The sequence below is a fragment of the Aptenodytes patagonicus genome, chromosome 1 (genome assembly GCF_965638725.1).
Source record: "Aptenodytes patagonicus chromosome 1, bAptPat1.pri.cur, whole genome shotgun sequence".
NCBI lineage: Eukaryota > Metazoa > Chordata > Aves > Sphenisciformes > Spheniscidae > Aptenodytes > Aptenodytes patagonicus.
In genome coordinates, this window is record NC_134949.1 from 78384840 (window position 1) to 78403849 (window position 19010).

Genomic DNA, 19010 nt, shown 5'->3' on the forward strand with positions numbered 1-19010 from the left:
TGAAATTTTCTTCTGACTCTAATCTGCAGGAACTGTGGGGAGATTTTGTCTTCCTCTGTAGCAAGAAGGAATTCTCCTACTCCCATCTTCTTGCAGCTTGTTGTAGTTCGTGGGTTTTGGTCTCCTGTATGACAGAGACTAGTAGGACTCCTCAGCACGGAGTTGCCCGAGAGGTGCAAGATAAAAGTGCGTAAAATCTTGCGTGGATTGAACAGTGACCGTGTATCATCTGTCATAATGCAAGAACAAAGGAACACCAAATGACACTATCTGGTGGCAGTCTCTAAGCAAACGAGTCCTTTTTCATACAGTGTGTATTTAGATGAAGAACTCATTGCCATGGGATCCTGTCAATACCAGTGTGAGGGGAAGAAAACCCTGTGGAGGGCTATTCAACACAAAGATGCCCACAGAGTCCCGTGCTCTCTCTTGTACTCTTGCCCAGGCATTCGTTACGGGCCGTGGGCAGAGACAGCTCATTGGGTCAGATGGTGGTTTGAGTTGATGCCATCTTTCTGTGGTTCTTCTGTCTTAAGTTAGGAGGTGTGGGTAGGGGAGAGGATCTCCGTCTTGTACGAAGACTACCTGGCCTGAGTAGGAGGTCTAGAAAATGAGCAAACCACAATGCATGGAACACATCTTTTATTCAATAAGCAAGCAAGCACAGAAGTATAATGTGTAGTGCTTAATATTCATACAGTACTAAAAATATAAAAATAGAAATAAAATTTCACTGAAAGCATTTTCACTCACAAATATACAAGGAAAAGTGCTGTCAAGCCACATCATGCTACACCACTTGTCAGTTGCTGAACTGACAGTTAGTTTCCCAACAGAACTGAAACACTAAAAATCTGCTAGTCCTTCCTCACGGCTTTTGATGAGCCTGAATATTTGACTAGCAAAAATGGGCCTCCTGCAGCCGAGAACCTAAAAAGCATAGATGTCAATACCTAACAGAACAATAAAATTATTCTGGAGAGTTTTATAGTGATAGTAGCCTGCTTCAGGCTGTTTGTGTACCTGTCGTTGAGAATAAAAAAAGATACAGAAATAAACTTGAATCCTGATTATAATCCAGACCAGTCATGGCTAACAATTACTGAAACTGTATTCTGCACGAATGTTTGTGCAATACTCCCACCTGGTGGCGTATTTTTAAACTCTCTTCCTTCAGTGCTGCCATTTCCTCTGCCTGCTTACACTGGCATGTATATTCGTCTTCCACTTAGGTCTGGTGGAGTCCAGTAGCACAAACCGTAAACAGTGCTGAGCGCCCTTAACGTTTAGTGGAACTAGAGGATATCCAGCACCTTATCTTCTCTTACTGTATCTAATGGGTGAAATTCACATCTACACAGGAAAGTGATACGGGTCAGAGACTCTGGTTCCTCAAGAAAGACCCTGCACCAGATGCCTTGCTTTTAATCCCCATTTTGAGGGACTGCATTAGCGTTGGGGGCTTAAGAAGCTTCTGTTTGCTGACCTTCGGCATGGAGAGCTGAACTTCACCCATCAGGAAGACAGCTGTGTGCTGTCATCCATGAAAGCATGGGTGGGTTTTGGGATTAGAGTGACAATCACAGCTGTATTTCATAACAAGGCCTGTCTTGCAGAGTATGCCAGTGCACAGAACCTACGCAAACTATACAGATAAGGGTGTGCAGAACCCAATGTGAACCCCACTTTGATCAGTTACTATTTTGGAATGGGATTTGTTTATACTTGATATACCTGCTATAAAAATAAATGTGACGATTAACCCCTGAGATCATTCTAGCATACAGTTTTGGCCTGTTACTTGTTTCCCTCTGAAATAATTTTTTATTTGGTTTACGGACGTTTATTTAGGTTCTAGTGAAAAGCTTTTATAAAACACATTAAATAATCAATGTGGGGCTGAAAAGGTGTACATTCTAGTTGCATATATGATACATACCTTATACGTATATAATACATTCCATAACAGCTGAGTATTCTAGTATTGTCTAGGAAGTTCTTGCATGTGGACAAAGGATTAAAATACTAGAAGATAAACAGCTGTTTAGGATCAAAGATAATTGTATCTGATATGATTTACTTAGATTGTTTTTCTTTCTTTAAATCTTGTTACACATAATAGCTGCAGTAGTTTGTCCAGCAGGTAATAAATGAATGCATAAAGCACTTCTAGCTATATTTGGATATCATATGCATGCATTTTTTATAAATAAAAATCAAATGTGAGGTCACATTTTCCCATCTTCTGTTTATAAACTAAATCAAATTTCTCATTCATTGAAACAGTGAAGATGTCTTTCCATAGCCCAACTCGTCCTGAAACACAGAGAAGGAACACAAGTCAGAGAGCGGACATAACAGGACACCAAGTATCTACAGTCTACTTGTGCAGGGCACCAAGTATCATCTGTGAGATGCTAATCAGTCTCAGCTTTCACTGAAAGCTCAGTGAGACCTAAGGCTGTTCATTGTCTTACCCAGTTCCCCTGCTACAACCCTTGCAAAGCCTTAAAATAAGTACCGTACACCTTGTCATCGGCACCAGGTGAGTATTATACAGGAAGAATCCAGATTTTTGTGAGATTTTGCTCTAGCCTTAATCAGAAATGAATACAGATTTTGGTTTGGGTACTCATTTAAAAGTGGGTTTCTGGTTTCAGTGCAAACTATGGCTGTTTAATAATTCCAACAGCTAACAACAATGAATTTCAAAATTACTGTGCCTTCAGCACACGCTGGTTAGAGAACTATCCAAAAGGTACATGGAATGCGGAGTATTAAACTGATTATTGAATTCTGATGATTGCTGTAACATTATCATTACTAATTTCTATTATTTTATGTTTAAAGATTAAGTTCAACAGATGAATTTACATTTCTCAATATGGAGAGATTTGTTAAATACGAGTGCCTAGATTATATCTACAGAAGAGAACAAGTGCCATGCACCCAGTTTGTGCCATTTAAATTTTAATTTTGTACATGAGGAATAGGAAGCTTTTGGTGGATGCAATATGGACACTGAACGCTTTTTCCTTGTATGGAGTATTCTTCTACTCTACTGAACCCAACTAGTAACATAACCTGATGACACTGCTGAACCCACCAGTCAAAGGCTGCACTGTTTCACCGCAGTCCAAAATTTATTTAACTCAAAGTCAGTCAGGCTTACTTGTTGGTGAATAAGCCCCATGGAGTAACCAGACTGAGAGGCCCAATTCTCTTCTCATTTATATTGGATATAAATAAAGACAAAATCCAGGCTTGTTCAACTGGAATAAATGAAAGAATTGGGACTCTGCAACCAGAGAGCTTAATCATAACAGCAAGAACAAAACTACATGCAGGGAGCTTAATTATGCACTTGATGCATAAGAAGAATACCCATTTAATTTAATTACCATTGCTTTTACGCAGCAACTCTATAATTGAGTCCAAAGACAAAACTGTCTGAAACATCTACAAATTACATATTAACGTGATGGTGTAGTATGTGTGGCAAGGGCCGTTTTATGAAATCAGGATTTTCCTGTAACTCCTGAAGGTATGACAGTGTTCTGGTTTGTTTTCAGGATCCAAAGATCAAAAGAACCTGAAACTGACTGAAAATGCATCATTTATTGTTTTCACCAAATTTCTCCTGCATCAAAAAAACCCTTAAGAAAACGCTTGCAATCATAAACATCTGATACCGATTTCAGTTTTGCCCCGGCAACTATAATTGCGTAAAGTACAGCATGAAACATAAAAGCCTGTATTTGCCTTTCAATAATGATAATAAAACAGTTTCTTCCTCTGCTTGGGGAAGATAAGTCTTTAATTTCTGAATCTCCCTAACAACATGTATGGACAAATGACAAGTTTTACAAAGGACATACAGAGTGGATTATTTGTAACATCTTTTTTTTTTACCATATGAATTGATAGCTTGTCAAAAAGTCACCCACCTGGTTTATGATTTGAATCATGCAACTGTGTAAATTATGATGTGATAAGAGTCAAATATAAGTAACATATCTAATCATTGTTCTGCTTTCACAGCAGCTCAGGGTTATCTTCAGAGTAAAGATCAATGTGCTAAAAGAAAAAAAAATGAAGAACTAAAATAAAGCAAAATAATAAAGTAAATGTAACTAATGACAAATTAAAAATATTTGAAACAAATTACAATAAGCTGTCATGTTATCGCCACCATTCTTTGTCACAGAAACGAACAGAGAAGGAACAAAGCACTGTTAATGATGCTGCATTCTGAAGTAACAAAATACTGTAAAAGCCGCAGACAGCGAACAAAAGAAATTCAAAATAAAGATATTTTTAATAAAAAGCACAGAGTGAACAAATGACAAAATAATACATTAACTGCTGTAGCTCCCTTCCTTCTCTATTACAAAATGGAGGCTTCTTTTTGAAAGATCTGTAGATGGTATAAATAAGAGGCTCTGACCCTTGACTGGGGGTTTGTGGGCTCCACTGCAGAGCAATGAACACTAACACCACGTACAGAACGGTGCATGCAGCAAGAGCATGGGCATCGCCCCGTTTATCTCGATGGAGATGAACTGGCCAGCAGAGACAGTGGTTGACCTTTCTGCCTGTGGAAGGTCTCACCAGCAGCTCTGTTCTCATTCCTCTTGTATTACAAGAGAAATCACCTTTCTTTCACAACTGCCTTGCTGGCTTTCACTGGACAAGGAGGGGGGATTTGGGCTGTGCATGGCGTGTAGCAGTGCTGCTGCTCCACAGATCTCCAGATCGTGGAGGTTAGAAACAAACCTAGGGTTTTGTGTTACTTCATGCAAGTCAACGGAGGAGAACATGGCTCTGTTGTTTGTAAAATCTTGCGCTGACATAGAACACTTTAATCAAGGCCCTCAGGATGTCTTACCAGACTCATTATTTTGCGATCTTGTCTTCATAGCAGAGAAGCGGGTTGGTAATCAGTTAGGCAACATGCCGTAAAATCCTACTGCAAATGAGATGGTCTGTTGTTCTCACACAAGATGCATGTTGTATTACATGCCGAATTTTCAGTTTGAAGTAGTAAGGGGAGGGTAGGATGGGAGTTGAAAGCAAGGTAACTAAAAGCAGGAAAACACACCATTCAGTGGAGACTCTACCAGAAACTATAGGGAATATATTAGGTCTTTCAGTGAAACTACGAACTCCTTTGTCTTCACCGGAATTTTACCTCAAGCCAGCAAACTTGAGATATTTATGTCAAGAAGTCATCATTTACCATAACATAAGTGAACTGGGGCAAAAAGAGGTGCCATATCACAGTTACGACAGAGAACTGCCCACAGGAATCTGGTTTCCAGTCCTACTGTAATAACTGGAGTGTATGGCCCCTACATAACGCACTAAAAGCCTTTCCATACCAGGTGTGCAAAGTCACAGATAAAAGCAAGGAGGTGTGAGCAATGGCTTTTATCCAAGTATGACATTCTGAAATGTTTGTGCCAACATACAAACGGGACAAGTTATCCTGGGTCAGTTACTCTGACGATAGCCTGAGCTGAGTAATGGAAAACCGGTATACGGCTCTGCCAAGAAAGACGCAAAGGTAGAATACCAGTGAACCTGCTTTCATGGGAAAGCAAACTTGCTCTCAAAACAAACGCGACTGAGTGTTGGTAAGATTACAGTTTGATTAAAGGTGAATGCAAAGATACAATAGACTTTTGTAAGGCATGTGATTTTAGTGTTTTTTAATAGAACTATATAAAGTCACCAAAATGCATGATAAATGAATAAACAACTGGCTAACTCAAAATTAGTATTCAAGAAGGACTGACAATATTCAGTATTTTTATCAGAGATTTGAAAATAATTATAAAAATTACAGCTGATAAAATCTGCAGATAACAAGAAGGTTGGCTGAGAGAGGTGGTGTGGAAAGGGCTCCTACGCAGAAACCTAAGGATAACGTATTCAGGTCATGCTCCCTGAGTAAGGGGCAAGAACCCGCAAACTAGTTCCTCTGAAAAGACTTTGTGGTCACGATAAACGACACATGCTTCATGTATGATGCTGTAGGAAAAAGTGCTGATGTGGCCATGGATGCACAAACAAGGGAGATGGGGAGAGAAAGTTCCAGTTAAAACTGGATTAAATCAGTGGATAAAGTGATTTTATGTCTGGATAAGGCATTTGTGAGGCTGACAGAAATTCTCCTTTTTGATCTTATGCCCTCATTTTTAAAAAGGACTGTTAAGTGCTGTAAAGCAGCCTACAGAAAATAGTTTGAGGGAGACTTACTGAGGTCACTCTTACGCTTATCAGAAGGAAGACTGAGAAAGAACTTGATTTCTTGGCATTATCAAAGAACAGATGTATCAGCAGTTTAAAGGGCACTTCAGGTTCCTAGAGAAAGACCTCACCAGCATAAACATCTGGAAGCTAAACACATTTTAAACAGCTGAGGTAGACAAGGAAAAGAAAAAGCTCGTAAGGAAAACTTACAGCTCCTTGTTATTTGATGCCTTCAAATTAGTATCATCTGCTATTCTAGAAAATCTGATATACTTAAACACAAGGGCTTAGGCCAGGACAAACTGTATGAAATTGTGTGGGCTTTGACAGGCCAAAGGTCAGAAGGAGCAGTGCAGCCTTCTCACCATGAATAGCTCAATCCGTTGAAGTAAGCCAAAGACTAACAGAGCAGTTTGCGTGGTGTTGAATACACACTGTTGATCTTGGACGTTTCCATCCTTTTTAGTCAATTCTACCTAACTTTATTTCAAAACAAACAAACCCCAAAATTGCACCAACAGTCAGTTTCCTCCCATCATTTACATAGCAATATTTTGCCAACATCTTAACACATCCTGGAGGTTACGAAGTTGTCAGTTGCTTCTTGCAACTTCCACAATAAGAGTTTCACTGTGGGTTTTAAACATACCCCTGCCAACGGGAAGCGCTTCTGCATTACAGCACTGATCAATGAGTTGATGGCAGTGTTCCACCATGGATTCCAACTGTGCTTTGTCATAAGAAACTCCTAAGAACCTCACCAGTTGCTCCACCATTGTTGCTAGGTCCTGTAAGAGAGTATTTAAAAATATACTTTTAATATATTTTTATATTTTTAAATATTTCAAAATAAATATTAAATTTAAATTAATTATTAAATATTTCAAAACAAATATTTAAATATTTCAAAGTAAGTTATATCCTGATGAGTGTGAAAAATACAAATGCAGAAGTTGTAGAAACACCACTCTCAAAATTTTGCCCCCTTCCAATTTGCTGAAAATAAACACATTCCAAGTTATTAGGGTAAGACAAGTCGGCAGAGAACGCGGTCATGTAAGCTCGCCTCTTCAAATATTAGAACGGGGAACTGCAAAGTAACTGTGATGCTTCCCACTTCAGACAACATCACACCCTTAACGGATCACTTTGGAATACGACTGTATTTTGGAGGAATTAAAAGTTACTTTGATTTTGATCTTGGTAAAATAAATTACTACAAATGTTAGAACAGCCCTTCCTTCATTGTTAGCTTCTGGGACTGCATTCATGTAGATGGAAAGGATCTAGTGAGGTGGCCTCTGAGAATAAGCAGTCCTTCATTTACGTATCCAGAACTCCAGGGTTCCTCAGTACGAGTGAGACTTCTGGAATTGCAAGGGCAAAACAGCAACGTTTATCCGGAAGCAGAAAGACACTGTGAGGCCACCAGCTTTTGGCAGCATCCATCAGTGAGCACAGCTAGGAATATATCATTATTCAAAACCATGGGTTTGAAATAACTTCTACTAAACTTTTTTAATTATTCTGATTGATTGTATTACATCTTCTTTTAGCATCCCACTCCATCAGAAGGCTCCGTAAAGCTGAAATTATAATTTACTCAGCTTTATTGAGTTCTACCCTGATTTTGCATTTTTGTAGGTTTAGAGATAGGAACTGGGTGTTTCCTATGTTTGCATTAATTTTCCAGTCAAATAAACATTTTGAAGTATTTTCATTAATTCTCAAAAATACATTATTGCAATAGGAAATGGAAACTAATGTTCTATGTAGTATTTCCACTAAATTTCTGATTAAAAACGAAGTGGAATTACTAGCCAGTGTACTTTAAGGACCCAATAATTATGTTCACCTTATGCTACACAATCATCCCCAATTGTTTTCAACATTGTTTCACAGAAGACAGTAAGAACAACCAAATAATCAGAATAAATGCCAAATATATAGGGCAAAACACTGATGATGATGATACACTTTTTTTTCTCATTGATACAGCACACACAGCAAGACATTTCTTTCAAATGAATGCCCAGGGCTGAGTGTAGCAAGCACTGAACAGTTACCCATCTCTGCCTTCTCTGTGAGTAGTTTAGTGCCTGTGGATGCAGGCAGATTCCTGAGTAAATTACTAGGTTTATGAAAGTGCTGAAAGCCCATAGAAGCTATCGAATGCCCATGCTTTAAAAATGGTATCAGACATTAGGGAGCCCAAATATGGACATAAGAAGCAAATTTTGTACTTTATGTATTTTAAACATTACGATGCTAAATGTAATTAGCAAGCCTTTTTGCTACATCTAACCTACCTTATGCATATCTTCATACTTGAGAAAAAGTACATTGGCATCCATGTGATGTTCCCAAAACTCTTGCACGTGTTCAAACCACGAACCATATCCTACTAGAAAGACATTATGATTGGCATGAGGAAAATGAACACTTTTGTTACTAAGCCCTTTTCAAAAAGGAAAACAAAAGGAGAAAAACAAATTAACTGGAGTGGTTTGTAGCCCCAGGAGAACAGTGTCTGGTTTTGACCCATTGTCATGCACAGCAAGGAACTTAATTAAAAAAGAGTTTTTTTATCAGCTTGGAATATTCAAAAGAACTAACTTACCATAAAGATAAAATGTTCAACTGAAAAGCCACCGTATTTCATGACGGACCTCTTGGAGCTCAGTATTAATAACGCCTGACTATTGAACGGAAATTGAGCCAAAATGAAAATTACACAGATAGCTTTGCAGAAGGCAAATTTCCAGTGGCTCCAATTTGTGTGAATTCCTGCATCACACAAGAATGTATCACACTGCAGCTTCCTTCACTTAGAAGCTAGATACAGCATTCACGGGATGTTCCATAGAGCATCCTCTATTACGGACAAAGAATTGCTAACAACCACTGTCCTTTCTTAATTAAACAAGTATTGAGGAAACAGACCTATAAAAATGCTTCACGGTCATTCCCAAAAACATAGGATGTACTGACAGAATATTCTATTTATCATTACATCTCTTGCCCCCCCGCTAAAATCTAAGACCTATTCTCTTCTATTGTTATTTTCTGAACACTTCCACGCAACTTCTGTAGATAGGCCAGAACACAGCTTCACTTACACTGTTATCAGTTACCTCAATTACACAATAAATCCAGACTACAACCAGATGCCCATGAGGCGTTGAGTGCTCCCGAAAGCTTAGAGTGATGTGATGGGGTACTGCCCATTTATCACAAGTTGTGAGCTGGCCCAGCGTGCAGGGTTGCCAATGATGAAAAGCTTATGCCTCCTACCTCCTGCATGCCACCAGCAGCTTGTCTTCAGTTCCCCGTGTCTGCTGCGTGGGCTTTAGGACTTGAAGAGAAGCTGAGGTGCTGCGCTGGGAGGGCCTGCGCTCCCAACGCTGCTGATGCAGCGGTTACTGGAAGTCTCAACCCTCCCCCCAAAACTTTCCTCCTTTGTTTTTCACTTCTCTGATAAAGTCCACACTTCCACTGATTTCAGTCAATTTATGTGTGTCTAGCAGAGGTTCAGACACTGGTATTTATTATCTAGAGAATATCTTTTGCTGCCAATATTACCAGAAAGACAACCCAAAGAGAAATGCATTCTGCGTATTTCTTTTTGCTACCCGTGATAAGTTCCCCCAAAGTACTTCAGGTAATCAAGGCAGGAGTTAAGCAAATATGGTGAGCAGTTTTTCACATTCTTTCCCAATATTTTTTTGGTCAATTTTATCTTTTCAGCAAAGCAGCTATAGAAAATTATGAAACTTTTTAGTTTTGTATTTTGAAGCCACCTTTTCCCTTTGAAAAAGAATTGTTTAATTTTGTTAACTGGAACATTTTCAATGGACAAAGAGGTCAGTTTCATAGGAAAGTTATTTGAATCAGCTGACTCATTTTCAATTTTTATAAAGGTATTGGAAAAATTCTATTTTTGTTATTTCCATTCCATACACCCCTAAAGAAATTCACACATGAAACTACCACATCAGTCAAGCAAAAAGTGTTCCTAGCTGCTCTTAATGGTGCAGGGCAAGAATCCATTAAGATTATGTTAGCAGAGTTTACCTATGCTTTATGTAAGAAAATCCCTTAAGCTTTAGAGGATAATGCCAAAGAATTAGCACATTCAAGACTAATCCCTATCCAACTGTATGCTCTCAAACAATAGAGCTAACATGCACTGAATTTGTTTCAAGATGGTCAGGTATAAGGGGGGGTAAAAAGAGTGGGATTGTGTCATTTGGACTCAGTGCTTCTCCCTCTAGCAGTACTTGGACTTCTTGCGAAGGTTTTTTTCCTGCTGCATTGCTTCCACGAGATGCAAACATTTAGCTAAATGCTAAATTTACTGTATTACAAAACACTCCATTTGTACAATTATGGACCCAGAAAATGCTGTAATGTTTTACTGACTCTGGGAGGTTGTGATAAATCAGCTAGCTGCTACAAGACGAAGATATAAATAACTCTTGGGATACTTATATGACAAAGACTACAGAACCTTCCTTCTATCTTAGAAGACCTTCTAATGTGTCTTTCTTATGTCTCCAGTCTAGAAGTTCCTGATCGCAGGCTACAGACAAACATCCCATTCTCAGGGAATGCAAAAGAAAAAGCTGAAGGTGGGCTAGAACAGAAGGAGAGAATTTACCTTCCCTACACAAACTTGCAGGAGAAAGTAGCAAAGGTTTTTAAGGCCTGTTAAATAACCTCCACTGGTAGGCTTTTACTTTTTTTCTTCCCTTTAGTATTATACAGCTCCTTTAGCATCAACTCCTCCAAATTCCAGGTTGAAGGAAAGTTTGCTGCACTGGATCTAGAGGAGATCCTGCTCTCAGAGCACAAGGTACCTGGTGAATTCTTAGTGGCACGTTAAGGTATCATAGAGAAGATTTTGTAGAGAAATAGAAGGCAGTAAAAAATTTTTCTCTTCCTAGCTAGAAAGCGTGGCAAGCCAATGGCAAAAAGCCAAGTGGCAGCCAGTTATGTGAGAATGTAGGGCTTGTCCTCCCTGTAAGTTTACTGAGCTAGTGTAATAGGGCTACTTAAGGCAGCGCAGCCTGAGTGGGAACACAGTGGGTGGGTGTGTCATGAAACAGCCCCCGCTCAAAGGAATTACTGAGTGAGCAGCTGATGAGTTGTAAAGCAGGTTACTGTATTCTCATTAGAGGTGTATTTTTCTGACAGTAGCAGCCGGCAACAGGGGCTCACTTCAACTTACTGATGTACTCTAGATCAGTCTCATGCAAACTAGAGATTTTTGTGTGTCAACAGGTATCTTGCGAGGGACAAACCTTGAGTTTTCGGATGAAATAAAAATATTAAAGGAATTACCAGGAAAAAAAAGCCCTTGAGGACCAGAAAGGCTCCTGAGAAGTAGCTAACAGTGAGGTACAACTGAAATCAGATGATGCTGGGAGTATTTACCACTTTTCACAAGGTACCTGGTACCTTGCAAACTGAATTTTAGAAGACTAGACCAGAGTTTTGCCTGAGCTAAGTGGAACACTGCTGAGCCCATGGGGTCAAATATTGTAAGGCAATTATTTACAAGGCATGGCCATAGTTTTCATGGACAAATCTAAGTCCACGCAGCACTATCTGTAGCAACCTCCTTGCTGTATATGCAAAACAAATGCACCTTTATCCAGTTCATTTCTGTACTCGCAGAAGGAATGCAGAGATGAAAATAAATGTGTAACAGCGTGTGCAGAGAGAACAGCTCCTTACACTTGTCATTCATAAACCTTCTGCAGAACTCTTGAAACGTTCCTCTGTAGCTCATGGTCCTTAGGGAGCGGTGAAACTGGTAATAAGACACCACCAGGTCTTTGGGGTTGCGAGCCATGTATATTACCTATGACGGGAGGGGGGAAAAAAATCGTCTTATTGAAAGCTTTTTCCCCACCCCGTTTCCCAAAGCACTTAAACAACTGCTGCCAATATAGTTAAACAAACATGATTTCATTTCATTTTTACCTTTGAATTGCCATTATGGAGGTCCGAAGGCAAAAACCGGTATGGTAGGTGGCTTTTTATGAGGCGAGGAGATGTCAGTTCCTAAAATAAAGCAGACAGAAACATTTCTTATTGTGCATTAGTTTTTGGCACATCCTGAGCTGTCCTGAACTGTCATACTTGAAGCCCTTTACTATACTGAGTCACATTCACAAATTCACTTCTGAAATTAATAGGGGTCTGGGTCTAGAAATTACGTCAGGGAGTTACATCTGTTTTTAAATATCAAAAGTCTGGATAATGTGTTGGGGATTTTTGTTGTTTTTTTTTCCCCTTTTGTTTTCAAAGTACTTCCATTTGTAGGACCTTCTCAGGAAGAGAGTGTAATAGTTGAAGATTCTTAGTATCAAACTAACTTTGTTTCCAGTGATGCTTCCACTAAAATTCCTTGAAATAGATCAGAAGCTCTGAAAACCCTACCCCTAACTTCTTCACTTCAAAATTTTACTCTTGCAACTTATTTTATGCTCAGAATTAGGCCCAGACAATCCAAAGGTCTATCTGAGTGTGTGAACATCTTTCAAACAGAGTATTTTTCTATAATTTGAGACAAAATTGTCTTATAACACAAATGATCTTCCACTAGTTAAAAACTGCATAAATCCATACTGGATCAAGTTGCTAGCACATAGAATAGGTAACAATGTGTAATCTCAAACTAAACCTCTCACTATTGCCACCGCTTATTTGAATCAAGGTAGCACTGAGGTCTCATTGGACACAGATGAAAAAGAAAAGCAACCTCTGATCCCTGAATACTCTCAGCCTAAAGTAGGCTGATGCTGCAGTTGTCATTGACCAGAAGCAGCTCAAATCTATCTGTGCCAGCCTTAGCTAGCTCAATTCAACAAGCACTGTAGCTGTTATAGGATGGAGCCCAGTATTTTGCCTTACAAGATATGCCTATATCAGAAGTAGTTACAGCAATGACAAGATCACACTCATATGCCACGCCGCTAGTCTCTGAGTGTTTTTAATAGTGTGGAAGTCATTTCATGCAGAATATTCCAAAATCCTCAAACTACACCTACAGAGTCCGTAGATCCACAGATCCTGGGTCTCTAAGGATTTAGATGTGTAAATTCAGAGCAGTGGATCTACAGATCCATAGATCTCTGTATTTGTAGTTCCTCTTTCGCAAGTTCAGGGAAGGGCTCAAAGCAAATTTGCCCCATTTGGGCAGCTTCTGTTTACATAAGCAAGAGAGGCCTGGAACTTTTAATCAGAAAACCCACTGCCAAGATATTTAGGACACGGAGAAACATCTAAAGCATTAAACAGAGTATAATAAAGCTTAATAAAAGCAATTTTAAAATAACCTAATAATACTCTGAGTCATTCCAACAAACTGAGCAAGTCCAGTGATGAAAAGGACAAGGACACAGGATGAAACGAAGTGATAAATATGGAACCGAGGAAAAAGATACCCAAATGCTGAAAGACTTTCTTTACAATAAATTGTACCTTGATGATGTCCAGACCAGGCTGAGGGTACTCTAGGACTGGAAGTTGTTCATCTATATTCATTAGTCCAATCTCATCTGGATCAGCTCCCTGACTCACTAGATATACCACTTCCTGCAGCAAGCCTGTGCCTGCATAAACCAAACAATGAAAGAGAACAGATTGTATTACAGTTCTTATCTGAACAGAAGAATATGAAGGGAGACCTAGACATAGAAATAATGGTAACTTTTGTCCTTAACAGTCTGCTGTGAGCTAAGTCTGTAACTACTGTTTTAATGTAGTATGTCTGCTCCCTTGGTTTTATTTTAAACGCATGAAGATCTCCTTTCATGTAAAAGACCTGAGATTTTTCTTCAGTAATAATTTAAATATGTTTCTGTCTCCCAATCATTTTACCTGTGAATTGGAAAGCATTTTAAAAAAAGTTTTTCCACTGTGCATGTTAGCTAGACAAATACTACTATTTCCATTTTAGAAATTAAAAAAATGAGGCAGAGATCATCCAAGTTCACAAAATGCATTAGCGGCTGTACTGGGAGACTGCCAGTGTCCTCTATTCTAAATTGTAGGCAATTCTACTGTTATGCAACGACTTGAGAGTCTATTTATACCTCCATGTTATGGACTGGATAAACCACTGAATGCATCAATGCATAGTGAGTTAGTCATACACTTTAGAGGCCCCAATTACGTATCTCTCTCCAGTCTGAGGACATATACAAAACAACCATTAGATATTATAGCCTTAATGACTGCACTTTGGAAAATTAATCGGTATTCCAAATAGAAGTTTGAACAGGGAATTATTTCAAATTACTTTACCTTCAGGCAAGTAGGAAACCCTCAAAACAGGTAAACAAAGGTTCAGAGATATTTGGCAGAGGCTTATGAAGAGAAAGGCACAGGCTTTTGGTGAGATGGAGGAACAGAATGAGGAGAGATCAAAGTGAGCTAGCAGGGAAGGGACCCCACAGTTTAGATGACAAGTGACACGGGCATGGGACATCCTGGATACTGTGATAGATCGACCAATTATTTAAGAGTTGTGAGCCGTAAGGAAAATAGGACCGGGATTTATTCTCTCTCTCGTGTTGCCTAAAGGAACAAGTAATTGTTCCGGAACTCTTTACAAAGCCCAAGCCCACCTCAACATCCCATGTCCTTGGAAAGATGAGCTGCAAACTCTGAGATCATGCCTTTCATTCCCGTTTTAACTTGAAAATAACTTGTAAGTTGCAAGTAACTTGTAACAGTCACCAGTTAACTCATGTTAACTAGCATGACTGTACACACTCACAGACACGTTTTGCACAAATTCTGTATGTTGTTCTAATACTAAGAAAACCAGTGTATCATTCAGATTTTTTTAATCTGAGCTAGGAAGAGTTAGAAAAAGCTGATGTACTTTAGAGGCTGGTTAGAGTGAACACAGTCTGGATACAACGTGAAAGAACATGTCTCCAAGAATTGCTCTGGAGAGTAAGTACTTCGGGCATAAGATTCCTCTGTCCTGAGTGATTGGTGGGTAAATTAAAATGGTTTGGAAAAAAAGAAACTTTTACATTACCATCACTCACAGAGACAGTTGTCACAGACTTAATACACACTTGCCCTTAAGGCTGTTCAGTCTGCATTTTTAAGTCCAAGCATGTATTTTATACATTAAAATTAACGTACATATGGTACTTCAGTATCAGTCCTTGTGACTCTGAATGAGCACAACCCTTGTTTCTCATTAAATATTTATTCTGACAGGAGACACCCTGGTTCTCCATAATTTATTTCTGTATTTCCAATTCCGCCTGCAAAGAAAAATGCTATTACAGCAACCTTGTTCCATGAAAGGAAAAGGAATAACTGCATGGGGATAAACACCACCACCAGGACTTCCTAATTTTTCGTTACTCAGCTGCTCTCTAGGCAAAAAGAAGCGATCTCCATTGTGCCTCTGCATACAGAAGGGTCGCAGAGTTGAGGCAGAACTATGCTGAAACTTCAGGAGAGCAGCATGTTCCCTACCAGCTCTGCACAAAGTCCACCAGATAAGTAGGAGGTGAGGGCCAGGGAGCACAGCCCCCGTGGCCTTACCTAGTTCTGCTCAGACCCGTGGCCATGCACTAGACTTGGCTTGATTGCTAGCAGATCCATGGAGCACTGCAGAGTTAGGAACTAACATATTAACATAGGAGGCACGGGGAAAAAGGGTTCTGATTCAGAAGGAAGTGGGCCTTTGGAAGCTCAGAAAGTCTTCATCTAAATGTGCTTCCATCAAAAACAGTGATTCATTGAAAGAGTAATGCTGGGCGCGTGGCAGGTACTCAAGGCAGAAAATTAAAAATCCCCATCAAGTACAGGTTCTTTAAAACAGTGCTTTAAATCTGTGAACCTCAGTGCTAATTATTAGCATGCACATACACAAATTACTGTAGTTATGTATGTAGTGCTGCACATATTCTGGCATCCTATTCCTATTCACACAGCAAACAGTATTTCTGCAATATCTCTTCTACAAAGGGGAGGATTGCAAGCTGACAGTTTAGACGTCTGGCTTCTGGCCATCCAGCAGGTTAGAATTTCTCCTCCCTACACCTCACTTTTTAAGTGAAATTAAAGGATTAGGTCACTAAGTGGAAAAGCTAGCATGCATGCATATGAAGCCAAGGTTTTTCTTGGAGACAATCAATGGATCTTGTGTATCTCTAGTATTTTCCATCATTTTCTCCTTGTGTTGCTGAATGCATGCACATGTATGTGCACGCCTCATTTGGGATGGTACAGAAAGAGTAAACAGTCACTGACGAACAAGATTAATCTGTCAGCCTTTAGGCATGAGGCACCAGATTCAACATTCTTAAGTACCCAGCAATTCTACCCTTCCTTCTTCCAGCTGCGGCAGATCCACATTTCATCCTGGAGGAAGACTGCTGGCCCTGCTACCTCCAAGGTCATAATGCCAAAACAGATATGGAATTCATTTATGTTTATCCAGTTCCAACTAAAATGGAGCCAGTCAGCATCTGAGGAACTTCAGTGCACTGTACCTGAGAAATGCTCTTCCCTGACAAGCTCTTCTGTTATGTCAATACAACGCCTCAGGAGAAAACTGTTCCAGTTTATCACACAATATCTGGAAAGAGATGGGAAATATCTGGAAAGAGTAGCATTGATAAGCTACTGCCAGAATTTGCAGGTTTTTAGGAGAGCCTTTTAAATTATCTGTGAACCTGCATTTCTACTCTGCATCAGAGCATGTACAAAAGCAGCCCAAGTCACAGCAGTTTGAAAGTGTACTAGCTGGGCTGCACTGTCCTTTTCCGTGATGCCTGACAATGCTCAGAAATCAGGACTCATTAAGAATCCTATCACCCCTACAGCAGCCCCTGTGATGAATGGGAACTCTTCATTTGTACCCTTTTTCATGGTCAATGCCTCAGCAACAATAGCAAAGTCAGTTCATTGCCATACTGCCTCTGCTTATCAGTAAGCGTAACTGCTGCAGCAGCAACCAGACAGCATCGCAAGATAGCCAAAACTATGAAACGCCACAGCTACTCCTTTCTGTTTCTATTCATCAGATGCCTTTTGACATCAAATTTAGTCTTTGTAGGAGGGAGAAATATTCTTTAGTGCAGCTGTTCTCTAGCTCCTCTCACTATTTCTGGCCACTGGCACACTCCCATGCAGCCACTGAACCTCACAGATTTGTTCAAAGTGAAATGGCAGATATAAAGACATAAAATTTCCTGTGAAATTTTGCTTCCCTACATGGTTTCTAATGTAGTTTATTTCAACTTTCTCCCCTCTGTATCAGTTAACATGGGAAAAACCTGCAGCTCAAGGATGCAAAGGTCTTTGGTATACTCCTTTTATTCACCCCTTGTTTGGAAACCACATGGAAAAATAAAGAAATACTAATGTTAGTATTAACAGTCTTCTAGCACTCCCAATTAGTTGCACTTTGATCTACCAATGCTTGATCAAATTTTAGCTAATACAGTGCAACGGACCCATTATGACTCATAATTTTTTTATAACATCGGTAGATGTAAGTGCTCATTAAAAAATGAGGGCTGCTAAAGCTGTCAGATTGGCCTAGCAAATGCTGTAAAGTGGTTCTCCACATAGTTCATCTAATTGCCTGCAAGCTCATTCCCCTTTCACCAATTTCAGTATCATGCAGGTAAGTATGACAGATTCATCTTCACCCTACAATAGTGGAGGGAAAATTAGATTTTTCCATTAGAAGGAAACAATTTCCAAACCATAAAAATATCTCCTCTTGAGGTCTATACGTTCTAATTCTCCTACATCTTGGAATTCCAACTGGCTTAAGAATAGGGATTTTCATTATCAGTTAGGGTTTTAATAATAAAAATAATGCATACACCTTGATACCATATTTTCCAATTCTTCTGTTCCTAGATGAGACTCAGGATTCAAAATAAAGGGTTAAATTGTGATGTTATATTGCCAATATTTTTGACTGCCCAATTAAATCTGTATTAGAGGGCCCGATTTTCAGAAAAGACTGAATACTCATCCTGTAAGATTAATGCCCCTTTTACATGGCCTAAATGCCCCTAAGTTCAATAGTGACCAGCCAAGGGAGTCTGTGGAACATGACGAATCTGAATCCAGATCTTCTGAAACTGATGGCAAGACCTTAAATAAGATCAGATTTAAAACAAGTGCTAACTGCATGATTTCCAGTAACATTCAGAGGGCAGGGTCTTGGCTTTTTAGACTTATTAATCAGTTTATTTTTCTCCTGCAGCTACTGGCTTTTAAAACATAGGCTAAATTCTGCTTGTCTTTCACTGGACTTACATCAGAGAACACAGAAATGGGTCCATGTCTTGGTTTCAGCTGGGATAGAGTTAATTTCCTTCCTAGTAGCTGGTACAGTGCTGTGTTTTGGATTTAGGATGAGAATAACATTGATAACACACCGATGTTTTAGTTGTTGCTGAGCAGTGCTTACACTAGTCAAGGACTTTTCAGCTTCCCATGCTCTACCAACTGAGAAGGCTGGAGGTGCACAAGAAGCTGGGAGGGGGCACAGCCAGGACAGCTGACCCAAACTGGCCAAAGGGACATTCCATACCGTGTGACGTCATGCTCAGTACATAAACTGGGGGGAGTTGGCCGGGGGGCGGCAACCACTGCTCAGGATGTGGTGAGCAATTGCATTGTGCATCACTTATTTTGTATATTCTTTTATCATTATTATTATTATTATTATTATTATTATTATTATTATT

General features: G+C 39.5%; 1 protein-coding gene across 2 annotated transcripts in view; it reads right to left on the reverse strand.

Moving 5' to 3' along the window:
* Positions 1 to 625: 625 nt before the first annotated feature.
* Positions 626 to 19010, reverse strand: part of SULT4A1 (sulfotransferase family 4A member 1) — a 34397-nt gene continuing 16012 nt past the window's right edge. The window contains exons 2-7 of one of the 2 annotated variants that reach the window (XM_076343935.1): positions 13747 to 13877; positions 12244 to 12324; positions 11995 to 12121; positions 8565 to 8659; positions 6905 to 7043; positions 626 to 2316 (exon numbers count right to left, since the gene is read on the reverse strand). In XM_076343935.1, the coding sequence (XP_076200050.1) occupies positions 2204 to 2316; positions 6905 to 7043; positions 8565 to 8659; positions 11995 to 12121; positions 12244 to 12324; positions 13747 to 13877 (686 nt within the window). In that variant the 3' untranslated portion in view covers positions 626 to 2203. Of the gene's footprint in view, positions 2317 to 3505; positions 4078 to 6904; positions 7044 to 8564; positions 8660 to 11994; positions 12122 to 12243; positions 12325 to 13746; positions 13878 to 19010 lie in introns of those variants that run through there. The other variant, XM_076343945.1, reaches the window with a different exon arrangement.